The sequence below is a fragment of the Ochotona princeps genome, chromosome 3, assembly GCF_030435755.1.
Source record: "Ochotona princeps isolate mOchPri1 chromosome 3, mOchPri1.hap1, whole genome shotgun sequence".
Classification (NCBI taxonomy): domain Eukaryota; kingdom Metazoa; phylum Chordata; class Mammalia; order Lagomorpha; family Ochotonidae; genus Ochotona; species Ochotona princeps.
The window spans coordinates 49312558-49332334 of NC_080834.1; the positions used below are offsets into that span (position 1 = coordinate 49312558).

The 19777-nt window shown below is 38.2% G+C and overlaps 1 protein-coding gene across 5 annotated transcripts in view; it reads right to left on the bottom strand.

The window, feature by feature from the left end:
* USP25 (ubiquitin specific peptidase 25) overlaps positions 1 to 19777 on the bottom strand; it is a 145823-nt gene that overhangs the window by 22338 nt on the left and 103708 nt on the right. For 3 of the 5 annotated variants that reach the window (XM_058661749.1, XM_058661747.1, XM_058661751.1), the window contains 4 exons: positions 19375 to 19575; positions 7437 to 7576; positions 2700 to 2813; positions 121 to 216 (listed from right to left, as the gene is read on the bottom strand). In XM_058661749.1, the coding sequence (XP_058517732.1) occupies positions 121 to 216; positions 2700 to 2813; positions 7437 to 7576; positions 19375 to 19575 (551 nt within the window). The remainder of the gene's footprint in view (positions 1 to 120; positions 217 to 2699; positions 2814 to 7436; positions 7577 to 19374; positions 19576 to 19777) is intronic. The other 2 variants (XM_058661748.1, XM_058661750.1) reach the window with 2 other exon arrangements.

The following is a 19777-nucleotide window of genomic DNA, read 5'->3' on the forward strand; positions in this document are numbered from 1 at the left end:
ATGGCTAAGAGTGGAAAATAATTTACATTAAGAAACCAAATTTTACTGAAACAAATGAAACATTTTAAGACTCTTATTAAAAAGAGAGAGAGAGAAATAGAATGAAAATATGCATAGTACCTTAAAGAACCCTGCTTCAGGACCACACCTGTCATACACACTCCTGGATTTACCTATCGCCATGATAATACCTTGCATGTTCGGTGTCAGCATGATCTGCCACAGGGATTTAAAATAACAGTTTTTCAACAGTAACATAGATTTTTTTAAAAAAATCAAAATAATTTCTTCACATGTGAGTTAAAATTCCTTTGTTTTCTACTTTCTTATACGTCCAATACGTGTTTAAATAGCAAATATGGCCCAATATGCACGTAGGCATCTTCCAAAATCATCCATACAGTGCAGGGTTAGACAGCTTTATGCAAACTACGAAAAGGCATCTCTCTCAACTGAGAAATTTTAAAAGGCGCCCCCTGCTGGACAAACAAATGAGAAAGATGTGTTCTTTCAGAGGACTACTCAAGGAAGCAGCATTCCTTTTTTATCAAAAAGGTGCTTCTTCCTCAAGGCGTGGGAAGTTCAGCATGTGAAGAATTCAATCCCATTGCTCCCTCTCAGTGAAGTACGCCTGCACAACCCGTACTTTGTGAGCAGCAGCCCTGCATCCACATACATCACTTGTAAAATTTCAAGACACGTGCACTGTTAAACTGTCACTCCAATAAATTACACAAAACACACAATTTTGCCAGTAGCAAAAGCACTTGCACAAGACAGTGTTACATGATTAATCTCATTCCTAACTTTTCGTTTCTTTTCTTTAATGTCGGGAGTTTTACCCTGAGTACTTGTTCCATAAAATAAGATTGCAGAGAATGTGGGCAGCATAGTCAGGCCAGCATATCCTATATTGGAGACCACTGATTGTGCCTCACCCTATCTTCTGATCCAGCTTTCTGCTAATGTGTTGGGAGGCAGGGCCTGTCAGCTACATGGAAGACCCGGGTCAGTGTCCTGGGTTCCTGGTTTGTGCCTGGCTAAGCCCTGGCTATTATGGGTATTTGGGGAACAAACAAGCAAACATGCAGTCTTTTTTTTTCTGTCTCTCTCATATACATACATAAATTCTTTAATAACTGTAAAAATGGCATAAATCTGCAAAAAATATTATCTGGAAAAAATATCCCGGCCCCTTCAATGTGGCAGAGGAAAGTCACCCACTGACAGCCAGCTTCCCATATGATGCTAGGTCAAGTTTGGGTTGCTCCTCCTCTGTTTTTTTTTTCTTAAGATTTATTTATTTTATTACAAAGTCAGATATACAGAGAGGAGGAGAGACAGAGAGGAAGATCGTGCATCCGATCATTCACTCCCCAAGTGAGCCACAACGGCCGGTGCTATGCTGATCCGAAGCCAGGAACCAGGAACTTCTCCAGATCTCCCACACGGGTGCAGAGTCCCAACGCACTGGGCTGTCCTCGACTGCCTTCCCAGGCCACAAGCAGGGAGCTGGATGGGAAGTGGAGCTGCTGGGATTAGAACCGGCGTCCATATGGGATCCCGGGGTGTTCAAGGCGAGGACTTAAGCCGCTAGTCCACGGCGCCGGGCCCGGTTGCTCCACTTCTAATCTCGCTCCCTGCTAGCGGCCAGGAAAGCAGTGAAAGGCGGTCCAAATTGGACCTCTCCACCACATGGGAGATTCAGAGGTAACTCCTGGCTTTGGAATGTCCCAGTGCTGGGCATTTTGAGGCCACCTGAGGAGAAAACCAGCAAACAGGAGATCTCTCTTTCTCCTTGTCTATAAATCTGACTCTCAAACACTAAGTAACTATGTCTTTTAAAAATCATAAATTCAGTGTCATCAATATCCATAAAGTAATAAAAACATATATGTATTTTTTTCAAACCATTCTCCCTCTAGAATAGCATGGTCTTTTTTTAATATAACTATTGAGAAATAGCTTTATAAAACTATCAGATGTGGGGAAAAAACAACAGGAGAAAAACCATAAAATAGCTTGTCTGATGATAAGCTGATGGACAGCAATCAGATCATTTTCATCTGAATTTTTCTTAATAAATCTGTGAGCAGGACCAAAAATGCCTTCACAAAGCTAAAAAAAAAAAAAAAAAAAAAAAAAAAAAAACTAAGAAAACTAAGCAGATGAGAATGAACAGTGAAATGATAAGAAGGAAACAGATGGAGGTGCCACAGTACATAAAACACCTGCAGATGCTGAGTAACAAATCAGTTCATCCAGTCATATGCGTAGAGGCTGCAATAGTAAAAACACCAGCTATTCATTATGCAGTCAGGATGCATCCTGTCCAGTAGGTGAGGGGGGCAAGGTAGCACTACACATAACTCAGATAAAACAGGAATGGGAAGTAACACTTGTTTCAAATTTAACAATTGTTACTATTTAATCAAACAAACCTTACTATACAATCTAGGAACCAGAAAGGAAATTGATCCTATGTCTCCAAAATAGAATTAACTCTCCACATATCAAATTATTCTTTTTGAAATTCAAATTTCTGTTAGTAATTGGAAAGGAAATTTCACACCATGGGTGGTGAAGCTGAATGTTAGGCAGCAACACATGTAAGTGTGCGGGTGCAGGCATGCCCCAGGTACTTGTATTAAATTGCAGACACTAAGCAGGAACAGTGTACACAACCATGGCAAAGGTACCTCATCATCATAACCCCCCTCCTTTGATTCAATCGTAAATTTCCCTACATGTGGAATCGCCACCTCGAGAACTCGCTGGTTAGAAATTGGTTTGCTTGTGGCATTTTCAGGTTTCTGCAGAAAAAAAATTATTGGTATGAACATTAGAAATTAAAACAATAAGAGAATCAAGATGATGGACACAGTCACATAAATCTTTTTAAAATTCCTGGAATTGCTTGGTACAAAATGAAACCAACTAAAACCGGAAAGTTAAAATCAAATACTTTAGTCAAGTGGCAATTCAACAACTGACCACACTCACATCGCTTTCCAAATAAAACTAGAAGCAATTTGGACTCCAAACATTTAAAAAGAATACTGCAGCTGTGATTCCTATTAGCTGTGTACTGACAATTTTTGAAATGTCCAGTAATACTAGAAATTTTTTCTTTGCATATGAATATGACATCTTCTAAATCTCAGAACATGGAAGGCATTTTGCTTATACTGTTACCTGTCCATTTTTCCAAGCCACCAACACGTATGCAGTTACAACTGATACTACGTAGTTTAAATCATTTCAGTCCATTACAGAATATGAGTCTTTAATCCTACACATTGAATGAATTCTTGTGAATAAGAAAAAAAGCTGTTGGTAACAACTCAAAACTCAATGAATTACAGCAATTCACACAATTATAGAAAAAATCCACACAAAATCAAAAAAGCAGTCTCATAAACTATAAATTGATTCATCCAAAAAACTGCTCAGGTTTTATTTGGTCTCAGACGGGCAAAGCAGTCAAGTTAAAAATTGAATAAAAAACAAATCCTGAAATCTAAGCAGTATATGTATGTATGTACATATGTATATATGCAGATATTAAAACACTGCATTAAAATTTGTACTGTACAAAACTATGCACTGGTTTTAGGAACTGCTGAATAAATGTTTTAATTCCATCATTGTACAAACTTTCTAAGGAAACAATTTCACCAAATGGATTTATAATCAGCTTACCCACTGTTCATCCATAAACAAATGTCAAAAGTAGTGTAAAATTCACAAAAGCAGGTGGCTTAAGTAATTCTCATTTGCATCATAAGAAGTTTTCACAAGCAATGAAAATTATAATTTTTAGATAAAGTGAGCTAAGTTATTAAAGAGGAATTACAGGGGCTTATTTAACATTTAAAACACAGGTCTCAGTGACATGAATATTTCCAATTTTTCAGAAGTATATATGCGGAATGATATTAATGAAAACAAGGAAACAAAGATTGGTAGCCAAGGCTGGCACAGTCTTTAGAAAACAAATGGTATTTTTGGCCATATTTTGGAAAAGGTTTCTTTCTGAAGTCTCAACTTTTCTTGAGGGAATAAATCTACATGGTTGCTAGGATTAGGACAAACACTATTCGGCTAACCTATACATGGTGCACTGTGTTACTTTAAATTGCTTACATTTGAGTAATTGTAACAGTTTCTGTAACACATTCTATAGTTAATCCATGACATTTAATTAAGCATTTTAATCTTTTTTTAGCATACGAGACAAAAACTGATGCTGGGAGCTAAGGATCTGTCCCCAAGTGTCAATACAGGCAAGTGAACTGGAAGTATGAAGTTTGTTGTGATGGATTTTGTATTGGACATCTGAAAAGAGTATCAAATACATCCAGAACAAGTGATATAAACTTAACACCAATAGCAACTAGTAAATGCAACACATATAAAATAATAATCTCTTCAAAAAAACCAAAACTATGTTTACAGGAATAAAAGTTGAGAAGGAATAATCTTTCATTACACATAATTCTGCAGTAATCATCAAATTCTGCTGTCCTGACACAGAATAAAAATCTTTCATGTAAGGAAATTACAGGCACAATGAAATAAAGTATATGTTTATCTTTCCTGTTATTTTGGGGGCATATGTGAACGCATTAACAAGATCTACATTTTAAAAAATTAAAAATTTTAATTAATCCGTTGCAAAAATAATGAATTTTCAATCAGTTATTGCCTGAAATCTATGAATCATAAAATGTGATTTCATAAGAAGTGTAACAGAAAGCTATCTAACTGAAATTCCTTTGCCCAAATAATACATTAATAGCTTTAATCCAGTAATTCAACCAAGGGGAATCGCTTGTAAGTCAATAGCCTGAAATCCTGATTTTTGTTTTAAATTCAACTAGCTCTTTCATAAAAATGTAAAAGGATAGAAACAAATATACAATGAGGGAATTGGTACGTAAATAAGAATTTAATACTGGTGAAATAATGCTCATCCACTGAATATTTTTACCAAGCTTATAGCATGGAAAGATATTGTAAGTTTAAAGTAATAAATGAAAGATAAAATTTTCTGTGTAGCAATGCCTGTACAAATGCAAGAGTAAAAAAATATCAACATATAACAAATAACTTTGATGGATGAAGTTATGCATGATTCTTAGCATATGCTTCTCTTTTCATTTTGTCTAAAATATTTAAAGACTTTCTTCTTTTTTAAAAAAATTATGTATCCTTATTGTTAAGACAGATTTTAAGGAGAGAAGGGGAGACCAAGAGAAAGATCTTTCATTTTCTGGTTCACTACCCAAGTGGCCTCATTGTCCAGAGCTAAGCCAATCCAAAGCCAGGAGCCAGGAGCTTCTTCTGGATCACCCACATGGGTGCAGAGTCCCAAAGCTTTGAGCCATCCTCGACTGCTTTCCCAGGCCACCAGCAGGGAGCTGGATGGGAAGCAGAGCAGCTGGGACATGAACTAGTGCCCATGTGGGATCCTGGCATTTGCAATGTGAGAATTTAGTCAATGAACCATCGCACTGGGCCCAATAAGACTTTCTTCTAAAAAAAAATTTGATAAAACACTGGAAGAACATTTATCACTGATGAAGTTTTAATCTATTCAGGGAATTCTTAGGTTAACTAGTAAGAATAGAGTGCCTTTTTATGAAATTTTTAGTATTGAATCAACACAAGCAAACACACAGACTTAGTGCCTAGTATAAGCCAACCTAGGTATTTTCAAAAAATGTTCCTGGGGCCAGATACTTGGTCTGGCAGTTGATATGGCAGATTGTCAGGATGTCGTAAGATTGTCTTTTGTCCAAGTCCCAGCTCAAGTATCGATTCCAACTTCCACTGGTACAGCAGTATGATGTGGTTACAGTGCTCTTAAGCAACTGAGCACAATGCTAAGCCCCACAGGCCACATCAGATAGCTGTCCTTAACACAATTCTTAGATATGCTTTGGGATTGAAACAGATAATGAGAACAGCTAGATGCTACCCTGGAAGATAAGTGAAATAGAAAATATTTACACTATTTGTCTATTATATTCATTCTCTGACATTCTCCTTTCTCAAAGCAGGATCAAGCTATGATCCCAGCTTATAGTATCACATTCATGCTAGGAAAACAGAGCAAACAAAATGAAATGTTGGTTTCTATCAATGTCAATTACATATGATTAGACAACTAGGAAAATAAGATTCTACATTAAGCTAGGTAACACTAACAATTTTTTTTTCTATCAACTGAAAAGATGACATTTAGTAACAAAAATGTAGACTCTAACAAATAAAAGTGGTAAATATCAAAGTCACTATAAATTCATTTTTTATACTAGGAAAATGTATTTCTACATTATTATATCTGCTCCTCTGTCCTTTCTCCTTCCCCAGGTTTTCCGATGTCCCCCAGTAAGAAGATATCACAGAGCTACAAAGTATTTTGCAAGAAAAGTTCTAGAGTTAAACGGATGTACACTTCAATTTCACGAAGTCTCAAAGGCATTTGCAAAACTTAAAACATCAAAATCTATTTATATTAATATATTTTAAATGGCAATATGATACATTATACATTTTCAAAAATTATAAACAGAAAATTAGTAATTAGATTATTTAGTTTAACAAGCTTAGTTCAAGAAACAATATCCTATTCACTGGAATTCTTGATTGAAGTTTTATCATATTAAAGGTCTCCTTGCAATTAGCAGGTTACAACTAGACTTGAGTTCACTTATAAGTAAAAATTTACGCCATAAAATTATGACAGATCTACTTTCTTTAGTTTTTCAAGAAGGAACTCTTCAAGGGCTATAAGGAGCGAACATTAAAACTCACATTCAGAGCTGTGCATGCTCACTAATAATACCTAGAGGACTACAGAAACTGGATTGTTTTATAGTACCACATTTTGAAACAGCATTTCTCTGAATGTCCTGCTCACTGGTTACATGGCACAGTATCAACATGTGCAATTTACTGGTGCAAAAAGACAGACCTGAAAACCACTATATGATAAGGTAATAATGATCTTTCTAAAGGACACTTCTTTATTATTTATAAACTATTTTGGAACATCATCTGTACCTTGCTAATAACACTTTAAGCTAGAGTACATTAACCAGAGGATAGTTAGATTTCATGGAACAAGGAAAATTATATCCAAAATTCCTAAAGATTCCATGACCATCAGATTATCTGCAGAGGGAAGGAGGAAGGGCAGAACAATGCTGAATTTCAGTGCTCTCTCCCAAATCAAATAACTAGTTCCTTCAGAATTCCGTAACAGTAAGAAACCGTAGAGCAAAGTATCTAAGGAAGTGACAGCACCAGGATTAGGCGGCTTCCCAGCGCTCCTGGATCACCAGCATGGCTGAGCCGCCACTGGGGTCTGTTTCCTGTCCCACTGCACTGCAGGAAGGTGTTCAGAGAGCCAAAAGAAAAGTTCTTACCGACTGTAAAACTGTTTCAGGACTTTTATCTTCATGCTCATGTGATGCTTTGGTAATTACTCGAATAGTTTCTTCTTTCAAGTGCTTTGAGAAATCACTTCTTGATGGCTGCTCTAGATATTCTGGTTCTCCTGCTTGCGCTTCATGAGAAAAGAATCAATTGTATCTCTAATATAAATCACAGAGTCTACACTAAGATGAATTTGTTATTTCTAATTCTGATTTATACAATAACCAATTTTAGTCTTCAATAGTTACTTCCCTCCCTTCCCCTAAAATTTACACAACACCAAAAACGCAGAACAATATATACTTAATTAATTGTTAAAGAAAGCACTGGTTATAGTTTATGTAAGAAATACACAGTAAATTGTTCTTCTGTGTGAAGTATCAAAGTCTTAATTTGAAAAAACACAGGCAGTTTACCAAACATATACAAACGAAGTTGGCTCATGTAACAGTCATGGGCTGGGTCTCCCAGAGACCACAGTAGTTGTTTTTCTCTGGCTAGGTAACAGTTTTCACACCTGCCTGATCAACCGTGAGTAAACCTAACCTTCTATCTTCTGAATCAACCACTAATAGCTAAGTATTGACAGAAGAAAAGCAATTACAAGTGGCAAATTCAAAACCATGCAAATTCATAACTTTAAATGCCAATCATATGAAGAACATTCAAAACTGTATCTCAAATTCTTACTTATCTGAGCCTGAGACCTTAGCATACATCAACACTCTATTTATGTAACCTGGCTACTTTCAGCAACTCCAACCCTTTGTAACATGCATACAACTTTGTATTGGTGGATCTCTTCTTCTACAGCAGTATCTTACATATTTTGCCCTTTGATCAAAAATGGCGGTACACCAGCCTTTTGGTTCAAATCTTTCAATATTGCCAAGAAGTCCCCTTCCAATCTTCAGGTCTCCTCTTCTATTTTTCCTGTCTATATTGTTTACTCATTCTTTCATTCTCTTAATCTAGTAATTTCTACTCATTTTATTATAGGGCTGGATCATTCCACTGCAGCAGAAGGACTGCTAGGTGCCAGCCTCACCATTATTGAGATTTCCAGTTCAGATGATTTTGTTAAGTGGAAGGCTATCTGTGAACTCAGCACCTCCCCATACAAGTCAATAGCACTGCCAACCTTCATCTTGACATGACTGATGTACTAAAAACCTTCCTCTTGATTGGCAACCAATAATGTCTGAAGTTGTGCCTCCTGAGGGATAAAAATCAACTTGTAGATGAAAACCACTGCAATAGAGTAACTTATACTTTCCTTTAAAATAGTATTTCACACTGTCATAATTTAATTACTGTTGTGTTAGTTCAAAGTCTACATCCACTGTTAGACTTTAAGTATATTAAGACCAAAGATGCTCTTCTGCTTTTGCATTACTAATTCTTTAACATTACCATATGAAAGGTATACATTAACTTAATGGAACAAATGAACTAGTAGCTAAATTGATTACTGGATATGAGGAAAACACTCAAATGTTCTATTATTGAAAGTGATTATTTGTTTAACTACTTGCTGACAAATTTTCACGCTCTCCAACATTTCAAATATTTGCCAAGTTATGTATTATTAAAAAGGAAGTCTTATCATTCCATTGTACATGTAAAGTCATTCATCTATACAATAAATTTCAATTAAGCCTCTACCAACAGCCAAGTGCTACACTAGGCTGTGGGACTCCTGATGCCATGAAATCCACCAGTTTCTCCCTCCAAAAAGCTTACATCAACCATGGAAAAAATCAGTAACCAAAGAATAGCAAACATAAGTGTGACCATATTAAGCAAATGTCTAGGGATAGATGGTGGTAGGGTGGTGGCTGTGCAAATCAGATTGTAGGCTACAGGACAAACTAATATCTAAGCTGGAGGATAAGGCAGTTGCTTTGCCAGATGGAAGAATAAAGAGCCTATGAAAAGTGTGACTAGACTATAGTACAAGAGTATAGATATGGCAAGAGATGATGCAGCTAGGGAAAATCAAGTCACTTAAAAGTTTTGAGTGCCTCAGGAAATGAAGTTTTAAACACAATGGCAATATGAAAAGTTTCTAAGTTTACTCTGGCCATACTGTGAAGAATAAAATAACTCGAAGCCACTGTAAATACTAGAAGGTATTAGAAAAAATGGAAGGAAAAGACTATACTTTTAGATTAAATGCACCAGTGTAGTACAAGGAATTTGTTAGACTCAAGGCATCCATTAGACACAAAGGTTTGGATACTTGTACATTCAGATAACTTCCAAGTATTGACAAGAGTAAATAGGAAAATAGACGTAAAATGAATGTATATATAATGAAGAAACAGCTTTGGATTGATACCCTTTCAGTGTTCCTACATGATAGAAAGGGTAGTGAAAACAGACTACTTCTGGTTTAGTTCTGCAAGTATTTCTGGATGATTTCATGAATGATGTATAATACAGTTGCTCTAAGTTTTAACAGCATTTCTTCCTGTTTGTCATTTATACCTTTTCACAATAACAGATGATGTCAATCATTGCCCGTGTAACTGGAAGCTAGTGCAATGAAAGTCAAGAGATACATCTACTCTGAAGCTGGTCCAACTTACAGATACTTGGAATTTATGTAAAACAACTCCTTAGAATTAAGATTTAATATTAGCTGATCAATACAGCCAAATACATTTTAGTGTATCAGCAACACCTCCACACAGAAGTTTGGGTCCAGACATAATGTAAGTAGTGATAGCTGATTTTCCCTAAATATCAATCAGAATCATTTTCCCTAGAGGGCATCATACACACCCTGTCCTCCCACAAACACTTTCCAACAGAAAGTATGGTGTGGTAATCACCGTAGGTAACATAAAAAGGTTGAACATGTCAGGCAGACTATAACATCATTCTAACTGCATTCCTATTTATTGACTCAGTGTCATTTTTAGCACTGCACAATGCTTTAATTTATTAATTTACATAATCCATTCATTAAGAAGTTCTCAGCAAAATTAGATAACCAAGTACTCTATTAAAATACAATGCACTAAATATAATAACAAAGTTACATACAAGGTTTCTCTAAAGCCCACATTAGATTGAATACAAACTCTTGAGATAATGTTACACGTTAGTAAAGATTTTCTAGCAGAAACGCAAACTGAGCAGAGTCCTGGAGGATTTATAGAGATTATCTTCAAGATGAGAAAGGAGAGGGTTCCAGGCAGAAGTAAGAGCTCATGCAAAAGCACTGTAAGAACAGATAAAAAATAATGAAAGATTTACCAAGGATCCTTGCTTTTGGTAAGTCAAAATATCAGTACAACATAAAGAAGAAAATGATCTGAGAAAGATCCATAAAGACTCAGAGACAAGAAGAAAATCTTAAAGAATGGGAAAATTTTTATTGATGATGCCTCGGCCTTTTTAAGAACAAGCAATATAATATTGATAACATAAAAATGTCTGAAATGCAAGAGGCATAAGTGATTTAGTTTAGGTAGAAATACAGGGAATTCAAATAAAAGTAATCCAGAAAGTATTAGAATGGATTCAGATTAAAAAAAAAAAGAGGCATTGTCTTCATTTTTTCAAACCTGTGTAAAAAGTGCAAAATAAGAAAAATTTAAAGCACGCTCCACTACTTCAAAATAAGCACCATTAATATTTCTCATACATATATTTCCAGATATTACCTACCTACCCATTCTTAAAGAATAAAGAGGAAGTAATCCCTGTATAATGATTTCAACTTAACCATTCAGTGTATAACTTTCCTAGATATAGTGCATATCTCTGCAGGATGCACACAATACTTTAGTGAACACTTACATTTTTTTTTTCTAAACACACTAGCAGAGAAAGTTTGGTTTTATAATAAAATACACAATGTTTTTTGCTCATGCTATAACCATATAAAAGCCGCAATGATTCACGTCAGGTAGGAACTTAATAGGGAGCATTTTTTTCTGCAACTATTTATGCCCCACACCGCCTCTTTTTTACTATATACACTAACTGGTGCCAAAATTTAATAGATTTTTCAGGTTACAATTTGAAAAAAATAGCTAGTTACTTCTGCAACACGTTATTCTCAACTCCTAGAGGTCTTCTTTGATATTCACCTGTAATACAAACTCCAAAATGCATTAATTTCTCAATGCCTGATGTACCGTATGTCCTGGCACCTGAAGTATCCTCTGATCACTTATTTACTCTACAGATGCTTCACCAGGATCCTTCAATGTCTAATTTCCACGTAAGAATTTCCAGCAACGATGTATATGCTTACCTACACGTGACCGGTTATCTTTCATGTTCTCCCATATCGGAGAATTCGATGCAGTTCCTGACTCCGAACTTCTGCCTCTAATTTCACCTTTCAAATAAATTACTAAATTCTTTAAAAAATAGTATTGATTGAGATATATGAAGTTCATCTATTTCTAGGAATGAACTTGAAATCAATGATTCCCTAAAAGCAATCTATGGAGAGGCTGCATAAAATCTCCGGTGGAACTTCTGCAACTTCAGATTCATGGGTACCACTATAAAGAGAACTTTAGAGACCAGCAGGCAAGCCTAAAATTTATCTAGAATAGAGAGCTACATCCTCACCACACTTTTTAACCTTGCCTTCCTACTGTATAAAATTCTGATTATACCTTACAATCTCGAATCTTCTGTGGGCCTCAGGACAGGGCGTCTTGCTTGGATCCTGACTCCAGTCACCAAGTGCACATGGTAAGCTGTCCCCAGGCAGCCAGAGTGCCATTTGGCGCTAGGCTCCACCTGCTGGCAGCCTGGCTGGGGAGCTCTGGGGTTTCGGTTCTTTGAATTGCTGCTTAGGTAGCTCCAGGTTGAACCCACAGTGTTTTTGGGATGTAAATCAATCCTAAAGATTCCCAATGACAGTAACTCTTCCTCTGAAGAACTTGTAATTACTTAACAATGCTGAGTACCAAACACCAGTTCATGCAAATGCTAGGGTTCAGGGCTTGTCCAGCAGGATATCCTATTACCTGACATGATGGATCAGCAGAGGGGTCACAGTAGGTAGCGCCATGACATTAACTAGCATTCAAAAACCATATCCGGGGGTAGATTCTATGGGGGATGTGTGGGCCAAACTGTGGAAATTCTAACCCCACTGGTTAGCTCAAGAGTTGGGGTGGTGATGGACTAAGCTAGGTGTGACCAAGGAGCCTGCCATCAATCACAGCACAACAATCTGCACTGGTCAAAGCAGCAGCATCCGAATGTGCACCCTGAAGGGTGTGGGGTAGGCCAGGCTGCAACATTTACCAGCTCATACAAAGCCAAATGGAAGGCCAGATTGAGCCGGGCACTGGCCTAAAACCCAAGGGCAGGTATGAGAACTGGGTCTGGTAGTGGATCAAGTGGAGGAACTTGGAAACTCCCCTGGTGAGTCATAGCTCCTGCTGGTGAACATGTGGTCCAGACCTGGGGGTCGGACAAGCTGGGCAAAGTAGCTCCAAGAGCTGGCTAATGTGTGAATTGGTAATGGAATGGAATGTACTGGGCAGGACTGAGCAAACCTTAGCCTACGAGCAAAACTAGAAACCAGGATGGAGCACAGGTCATGCCGAGCTAGGCTCTTGCACCTGATGGTCCTCATCAGCCAGGGACTCTAAGCCATAGTGTCTAAGGCAGAGGCCGGGACAGGTGAGGGGCTGAATCAAGCTGAGTCAGAGCAACCACTGGCATGTGCGTGACCTATGGCTGGGAACAGGCCCGGTTGGGGAGCTAAGGGGACACCCTAACTGGGTTGAGGTTCCCACCAAGGAGCGCATGGGCTGGAATGGGGGCTGCATTCTGATCAGGAAACAGTTGTAGTCCCCCTTGGCACAAAAGTGGACTGGGACTGGAAGCACCAAGCCGGGCCAGACTCCAACACCATCTGGTGTCCTGGAGGACCAGGGTAAATGTGGGATGGACTAGGCAAGGTCTCAACCCCTACTGAACCATGTGTGAGCCATATGTGGGTATGGATGAGCCATTGCTGGGCTGAAACATCCAACTGTAAGAACCAGCTTGGGTTGAAGGCCAGTCAGGAAAAGCCACTGTTCCTGCTAGGACAGGAGGTGAACTGAGTAGGGCTGGCTCATGGACCCCCTGGTATGAGCTAAAACTGGCATTGGGAAGGGTTCTGATGGAGGAGCCTGGGCAACTCCTCTGGCAGGACACAGACCCGGCAGGTAAGCACAAGCAGCATGATAGGAAACAGCCCAGAATAGGCCATGGAAAGTATCCCACTGGCATACACATGGCATGGGTCGGGGGCAGACCAGGCTGAATCAGTACACATCATCCACTGGCAAATCCGAGCACCAGAACAGAGTGTGGGTCGGGCCAGGTTTGGTGGCAACAAAAGCAGTACACAACACGGAATGCCAGGGTGAGGTTGCCTATACTGGATGTGACCGCAGTGCCCAACCAGCACGCATGAACCAGGAAGGGAGGGGGCAGAGCCGGCAGGGAGAATAAGGCGGGGGGGGGTTCCCTTGCTGGACAGCTACTCCCACTGGAGAGCGTGGGCTGGGATGGGGGCAGACCAGACTAAGCAGGGCTACAACACCTGAGCGCCTCATGTGGACTAGATCAGGGAAAAGCCAGGCTGGGCTGATGATTCCTACCAGTGCAAACAAAATTAGAGTAGGTGAGGGTTGGTTTGGGCTTAGCCGCAGCATCAGCTGGCAGAAGCTGGCACTGGGGGCTAATTCTGTCAAGTCAAACCACAGAACCACCTGGAGAGTGCAAAATCTGGGAGTGAGAGAGACCTGGGAGGGAAATAGGGGGCTCCTCCCTCTTGGCAGGGCAAGAAAACTAGGACAGGGGCTGGGCTGGCTAGACAGAGAAGCACTCAACAACAGCCATGAGGGCTGGATAGTTGAGCTGGTTAGATGAAACTAAGCTTCAATACCCATAGACATGTATGAGAGCCAAATGGGATGTGGGACAGACTGGACTAGTCTGCTGCACATACTGGCAAACCAGGGTAGGAGGCGGGCCTGGTGGGGGTTATTGTTGGTCGCACCAACCAGGCTGCAGCTCCCACTGGTTTACATGAAGGCCGAGTATGTGCTGGGCAGATCCAGGCTGGACTGCAACACCCATTGGTTCCGGTGGAAGTCAGGCCTGAAAACAGAACTGACCCAGCAATTGCAACCACCAGCTGATTGGGGCGACGGACTATGCCGGGCCCTGTACTTGCTAGCACATACAATCTGGTCTGGGAACACCTCAGACAAAGTTTCTTTGGGGATTTCCCCAATCGAAATGCTGGACTCAGAACCCTAACCAAGACAAGACAGAAAACAGAACAAGTCAATCGACCACCTCAGCTATATGTTGGCAGCAAAATACGGAGCAACTGGAGACTATGATGGACTATGTCAATCAGTGGATTCTTCAATGACCTCACTGAGCTGGGAGTGGCAAAAATGGCAGCGATTCATAACTGGAGAACTATTAAAACCAGTTGAGCAAGTATGTCAGAGCATGCCCCACATCCGAGACTTGGGGTGTGTGGGAAACTGGGTGGGGCTTCTCCCTCAATATCCCCCTTTACCTCAGATACATGAAAGGAAACAATATGGAAATAATAGTCTTACCCACTTTATTATAGCTTTTGAACCTTTTTACCATAATTAACTATGTAAAGATTGTCAAAAATATAATAAAAAATGAAAAAAAAAATCAATCCAAATGCAAAGCCTTTACAAAAAAAACATCTTGCATCTTCCTACACTGAAACACACCCTCTTGTTACTCATCTTTGGAATCTCCAAATGTAGAAAATTCCATAGAGAAAACATGCAGCAGGGTCTGTATCATGGTGAAGTGGGTTATGTCACAACCTGTAACACCATCATTCTATCTGGGCACTGGTGAGAGCCTAGCTGTTCCACTTCCAATCCAGTTCCCTGGTAGTAGCTGGGAAAATAGAAGGCAGCCCAATGGCTTGGGTCCCTGCATTCACACAGAAGATTCACAGGAAGCTCCTGGCTCCTGGCTTCAGTATGGGCCAGCACCGACTGATGAGACCATTTGGAGAGTGAAGCACAGACAGGTCTCTCCTCCTCAATCCTTCTCTCTCCTTTATCCTTCCCCTCCCTCCTTCCTTACTTCTGTCCTTTTATCTTCCATTTCCCTCTTTTCTCTGTAACTCTTTCAAATAAATTAAAAAAAAAAAAGAAACTTGGAACACCTACCATATATTATTTATTACACTAATGTGGAGGTATAAGTAAGAACACTATAGTCAATGCTCCCAGGGTTCCTCAAAATGTTGAGAATGGTGTTCATACTACAGGCCTATTTTTAACTTGTCAACAATGTTCCCAAAGATGTTTCAGAGTCAATTCAGCCTCCTACTTCAAGACATTTTATAAAATCTTACAGAATATGTTTAGAATATAATCACCATATTCACTTTATTCTCTTCTACACTTATTTCAGTTTATTTATTTATATAGCTTTAAAACCCAAGGGTACTATGTATAAGAATCTCAAATGTTTGTGGTTAATATCCAAGTGGCATAAGTGAAATAACTCACAATGTTGTTCAGAATATTTTTTTCCATTTCATAAAACTACCTACAATCAGGCTATTTAACAAGAAGTACATCTCAGCATTATCTAAATATCTTTTAACAGCATATATTATGGTACTCTCCTCCACAGATTGTGAATCCAGTAACTACATTGTGTTTTAATGCACAGAAACGCACCCCCCCACTCCTGGAAATTCTTATTTCTACAGCTCCAGTAAAGAATTGTTGCCTAGAAGTATTAATGGGGGTGGAGAACTGATACACAAATTTATTGACCTAGAGTACAGATATGTGTGAGTGTATACATTTGTTCAAATAGTATTTGATTTTTCTATATATGTTAGATTTTAATACTTCTCACGTCACAGCACTATTGAAAATGTTTTTCGGGCCTGGCGGCGTGGTCTAGTGGCTAAAGTCCTCGCCTTGAAAGCCCCGGGATCCCATATGGGCGCCGGTTCTATTCCCGGCAGCTCCACTTCCCATCCAGCTCCCTGCTTGTGGCCTGGAAAAGCAGTCGAGAATGGCCCAAAGCTTTGGGACCCTGCACCCGTGTGGGAGACCCAGAAGAGGTTCCTGATTCCTGGCTTTCGATCAGCGCAGCACCGGCCATTGCGGCTCACTTGGGGAGAGAATCATCGGACGGAAGATCTTCCTCTCTGTCTCTCCTCCTCTCTGTATATCTGACTTTGTAATAAAAATAAATAAGTCTTTCTTTAAAAAAAGAAAATTTTTTCAAGGACAGAAGGAAAAATCATTCCACTGGATTTTATGAATATGATGTACTTTTGTTACTTCTCTTCACTCATTATCCTAGTACAAAGCAGAGACTTAAGCACAGGTTCTAAGGTCCTGGAAGCACACCAAATAAAATTATTTTGACAACTATTTAAAGAAGTAGGAAAATGATGCTATGAACATTAAAATAAACAGTATCTACTAATGATAGGAGACATGTCATTCTCAGTCATTCTTATTTAACATTATTCATTTGTGATATGCTAAGTTCCCCAGCATAAGAGAATGAATTACTTCATATAGTATCCAAGGCAATACAATAACATAAAGCAATCTTAATAGTAACCTCAATTTCAAAATGCTAAGTATTCTACTTCTACTAACTCACACAAAATACATATTTCCGTCAGTTCTATAGATGACACAAAGCTCCCTCACGAAGAAGTATTGCTGCAGCTTTCCAAAACCAAGTCTGGAAGATGATTACTATAACTATAACACATGAACTAACAATGTCCATCTATCTCCCAAGTTAGCTTAACTTAGAAATACATGCACTGGCTTCATATTTGTTTTACATTAAAAAAGATACATGGATACATATGACCAATACTTAGTGTCAAATTTTTAAAGACAGAAACAGCATTTGGAGAACATGGTAGGAGGCACTATTCACAAAAGAGCAAAAGAGTGCAGGGCATGTAATCTGGTGTCTTTATAGAGAATAAGATGACAAACATGAAAGGTAAGAAATAAGATGTCAAAGAAAAAGGCTAGTCCTGATCAGGTAGGTGTATTAGTGGGGAGAATATGAGTAAGTCTGACTTGGAAGAAATAAAATGTGCTTACTCTGTCAATTTGGAGAGCTTCATGATAAACTAACAAGATAAAGAATTTAGTATTTTGTTATCACAAAACATAGAACCAGGAGGAATAGGGTTGAAGCTTAATCAATCAACAAGGACTGACTGTGAATAGTCAGGTGCCACCTACTAACACTGCAATGATACAGTCCCTTCCTTCCACTTACAAAAGCAGGGCAGGGACAGCTACATGCAAACACAGTGCTAGAACACTACGGGGAAACAACACAGTAGCTCCACCCTGGGACAAGTTTGGGGGAGTAGTGTAAGTAGGAAGTCTATTACAGAAGACAAAGGAAGAAGTCACGAAGGGATGGAACAGATTCCTAAATAGAAGGAACTATAATATTGTCACTACACTTTGATTTGGATTAAAAAAAAAATCTCCTTATACCGCTGACAGCTCACTGTTGTAGACCCACAGATGTCACTGCAATCTACATGACAGCCATGTATACATACCAAGAAAGCTCAATTAACAGGTGTAAATCTAACAGGTATAGATACTGTGAGGGTATATACCATATGATGTTAAAATATTGATGTGTTAGTATTTTTCTTTGTATAATACCATTATCTTGGTCTTATAGAAATTCTGAATTATTTTCCTCAAGATCAAAATCAGTGACAACTATTCAACTTACATGAAAATACGCGACAAATACAGACAGATCTGTACATGCCTGTGCTACTGCCAATGCTATACTGTGGTACTGTGAATTTTCTATGAAAAGAATAATTCCTTAAGTCCAAAATAATAATGTAAAATCCACAAAAGTAATGCTTTATGTAACAAACTTTTGAAATTTTTCCTTTAATAAAAACAAAACACAAACCTTGCATAAAAGAAAAATGAAACAAAACAAAAACAAACAAGTTTACTCAAAAAGCTCATCATTCTATTTTTAAAATAAATGAGTTTGAGGAAAACCTCTGGGTTTAATTTTTATCTTATTTATTGAGCTACTACAGTGAAACATTTGAAAGGTAATACATTTTTGCATATCAGATGATAGAATCATTCTTTCAAAAATTAAAAGAATGATTTCCATTTAAAAAGTATGCTTTCATCATTTTTACACAGTAAGAATTTGGAATACTCTGTTATTCTCATCAGCTAATAGTTTATCTAGTAACATTTTTATGTTTATTTCTATATGTTTATCTGTTTTAAAGTTCTATATATTTTCAATTGGAATATATCAAATATTTAGTTTTAGGAAAATCAAATATATATTCCCCATTAACAGTGCTATTTTAGCACCATATAAAATACACAAGGGTATATCAATTGCATTATTTTATTCTAATTTAAAGCTACTAAAGTTCACGTTGTAGTTCTGAATTAGTTGGTGTTTCATGTTATCTCCAAGGCCTGTTTGAAGAGCCAAGCTCATACAAGAGTAGGCAGGATAGGCAGAATCAATGAATTCTCTCAGATACCCAAAAAGGATACGCAGAGGTTGAGTATCATTAGCCAGGAGATCCAAAATCCCAAAAGTTCCCCAATTTCAGACTTTGGAATATTTTGCCTTTCTCATATTCAGATTTCAGATAGTTTATCACTGTAAAGTTTATGTCAATACTCCAAAATCTAAAAACCTCAGAACAAATTCTGGGCACACGGCCTAAGTGCTACTCAACTTGTTTAAGCAAGTGTTATCTGGCAAAGCAGGAAACAAAACTGTGGCTGTGACTTTTTATTTACAAAATAAAAAAAATAGAACAGCATTGATAATAAATAAAAAAAAACTTAATAAAAATGGACAAACCTGTTTTCCCAGCGGATTCAGACTCGCGTGACTTCTGAGATGCTGAAAGCTTTCCTTGCAAAGTTTTCTGGGAAAGCTGTGCATCCCATTCTTCCAGTTCTTTTTCAAATCGCAGGTTGTCTTCCTCAACAAAATCTCTCAAATCTGGTGGTAATGTTTCTATTCCAATAAGAGCCTGCCCAGTCTCTTTATTGAACTCCTCTGCAAATTATATTTCAAAAACCAGTATAAGATCAGGAATTAAAGAAAAAAAATGCTGTCCAAAACAAAACATGTCCAAATTGGGATTTTAAACTATGACTTGTACAGCAAACCGTAATTTAAAACTTCACAAAACAAATGTTCAGAAAAACGATGTAATATCTCTGAATGGTAATATTCTGAGATTTTTAAATTTTGAGTA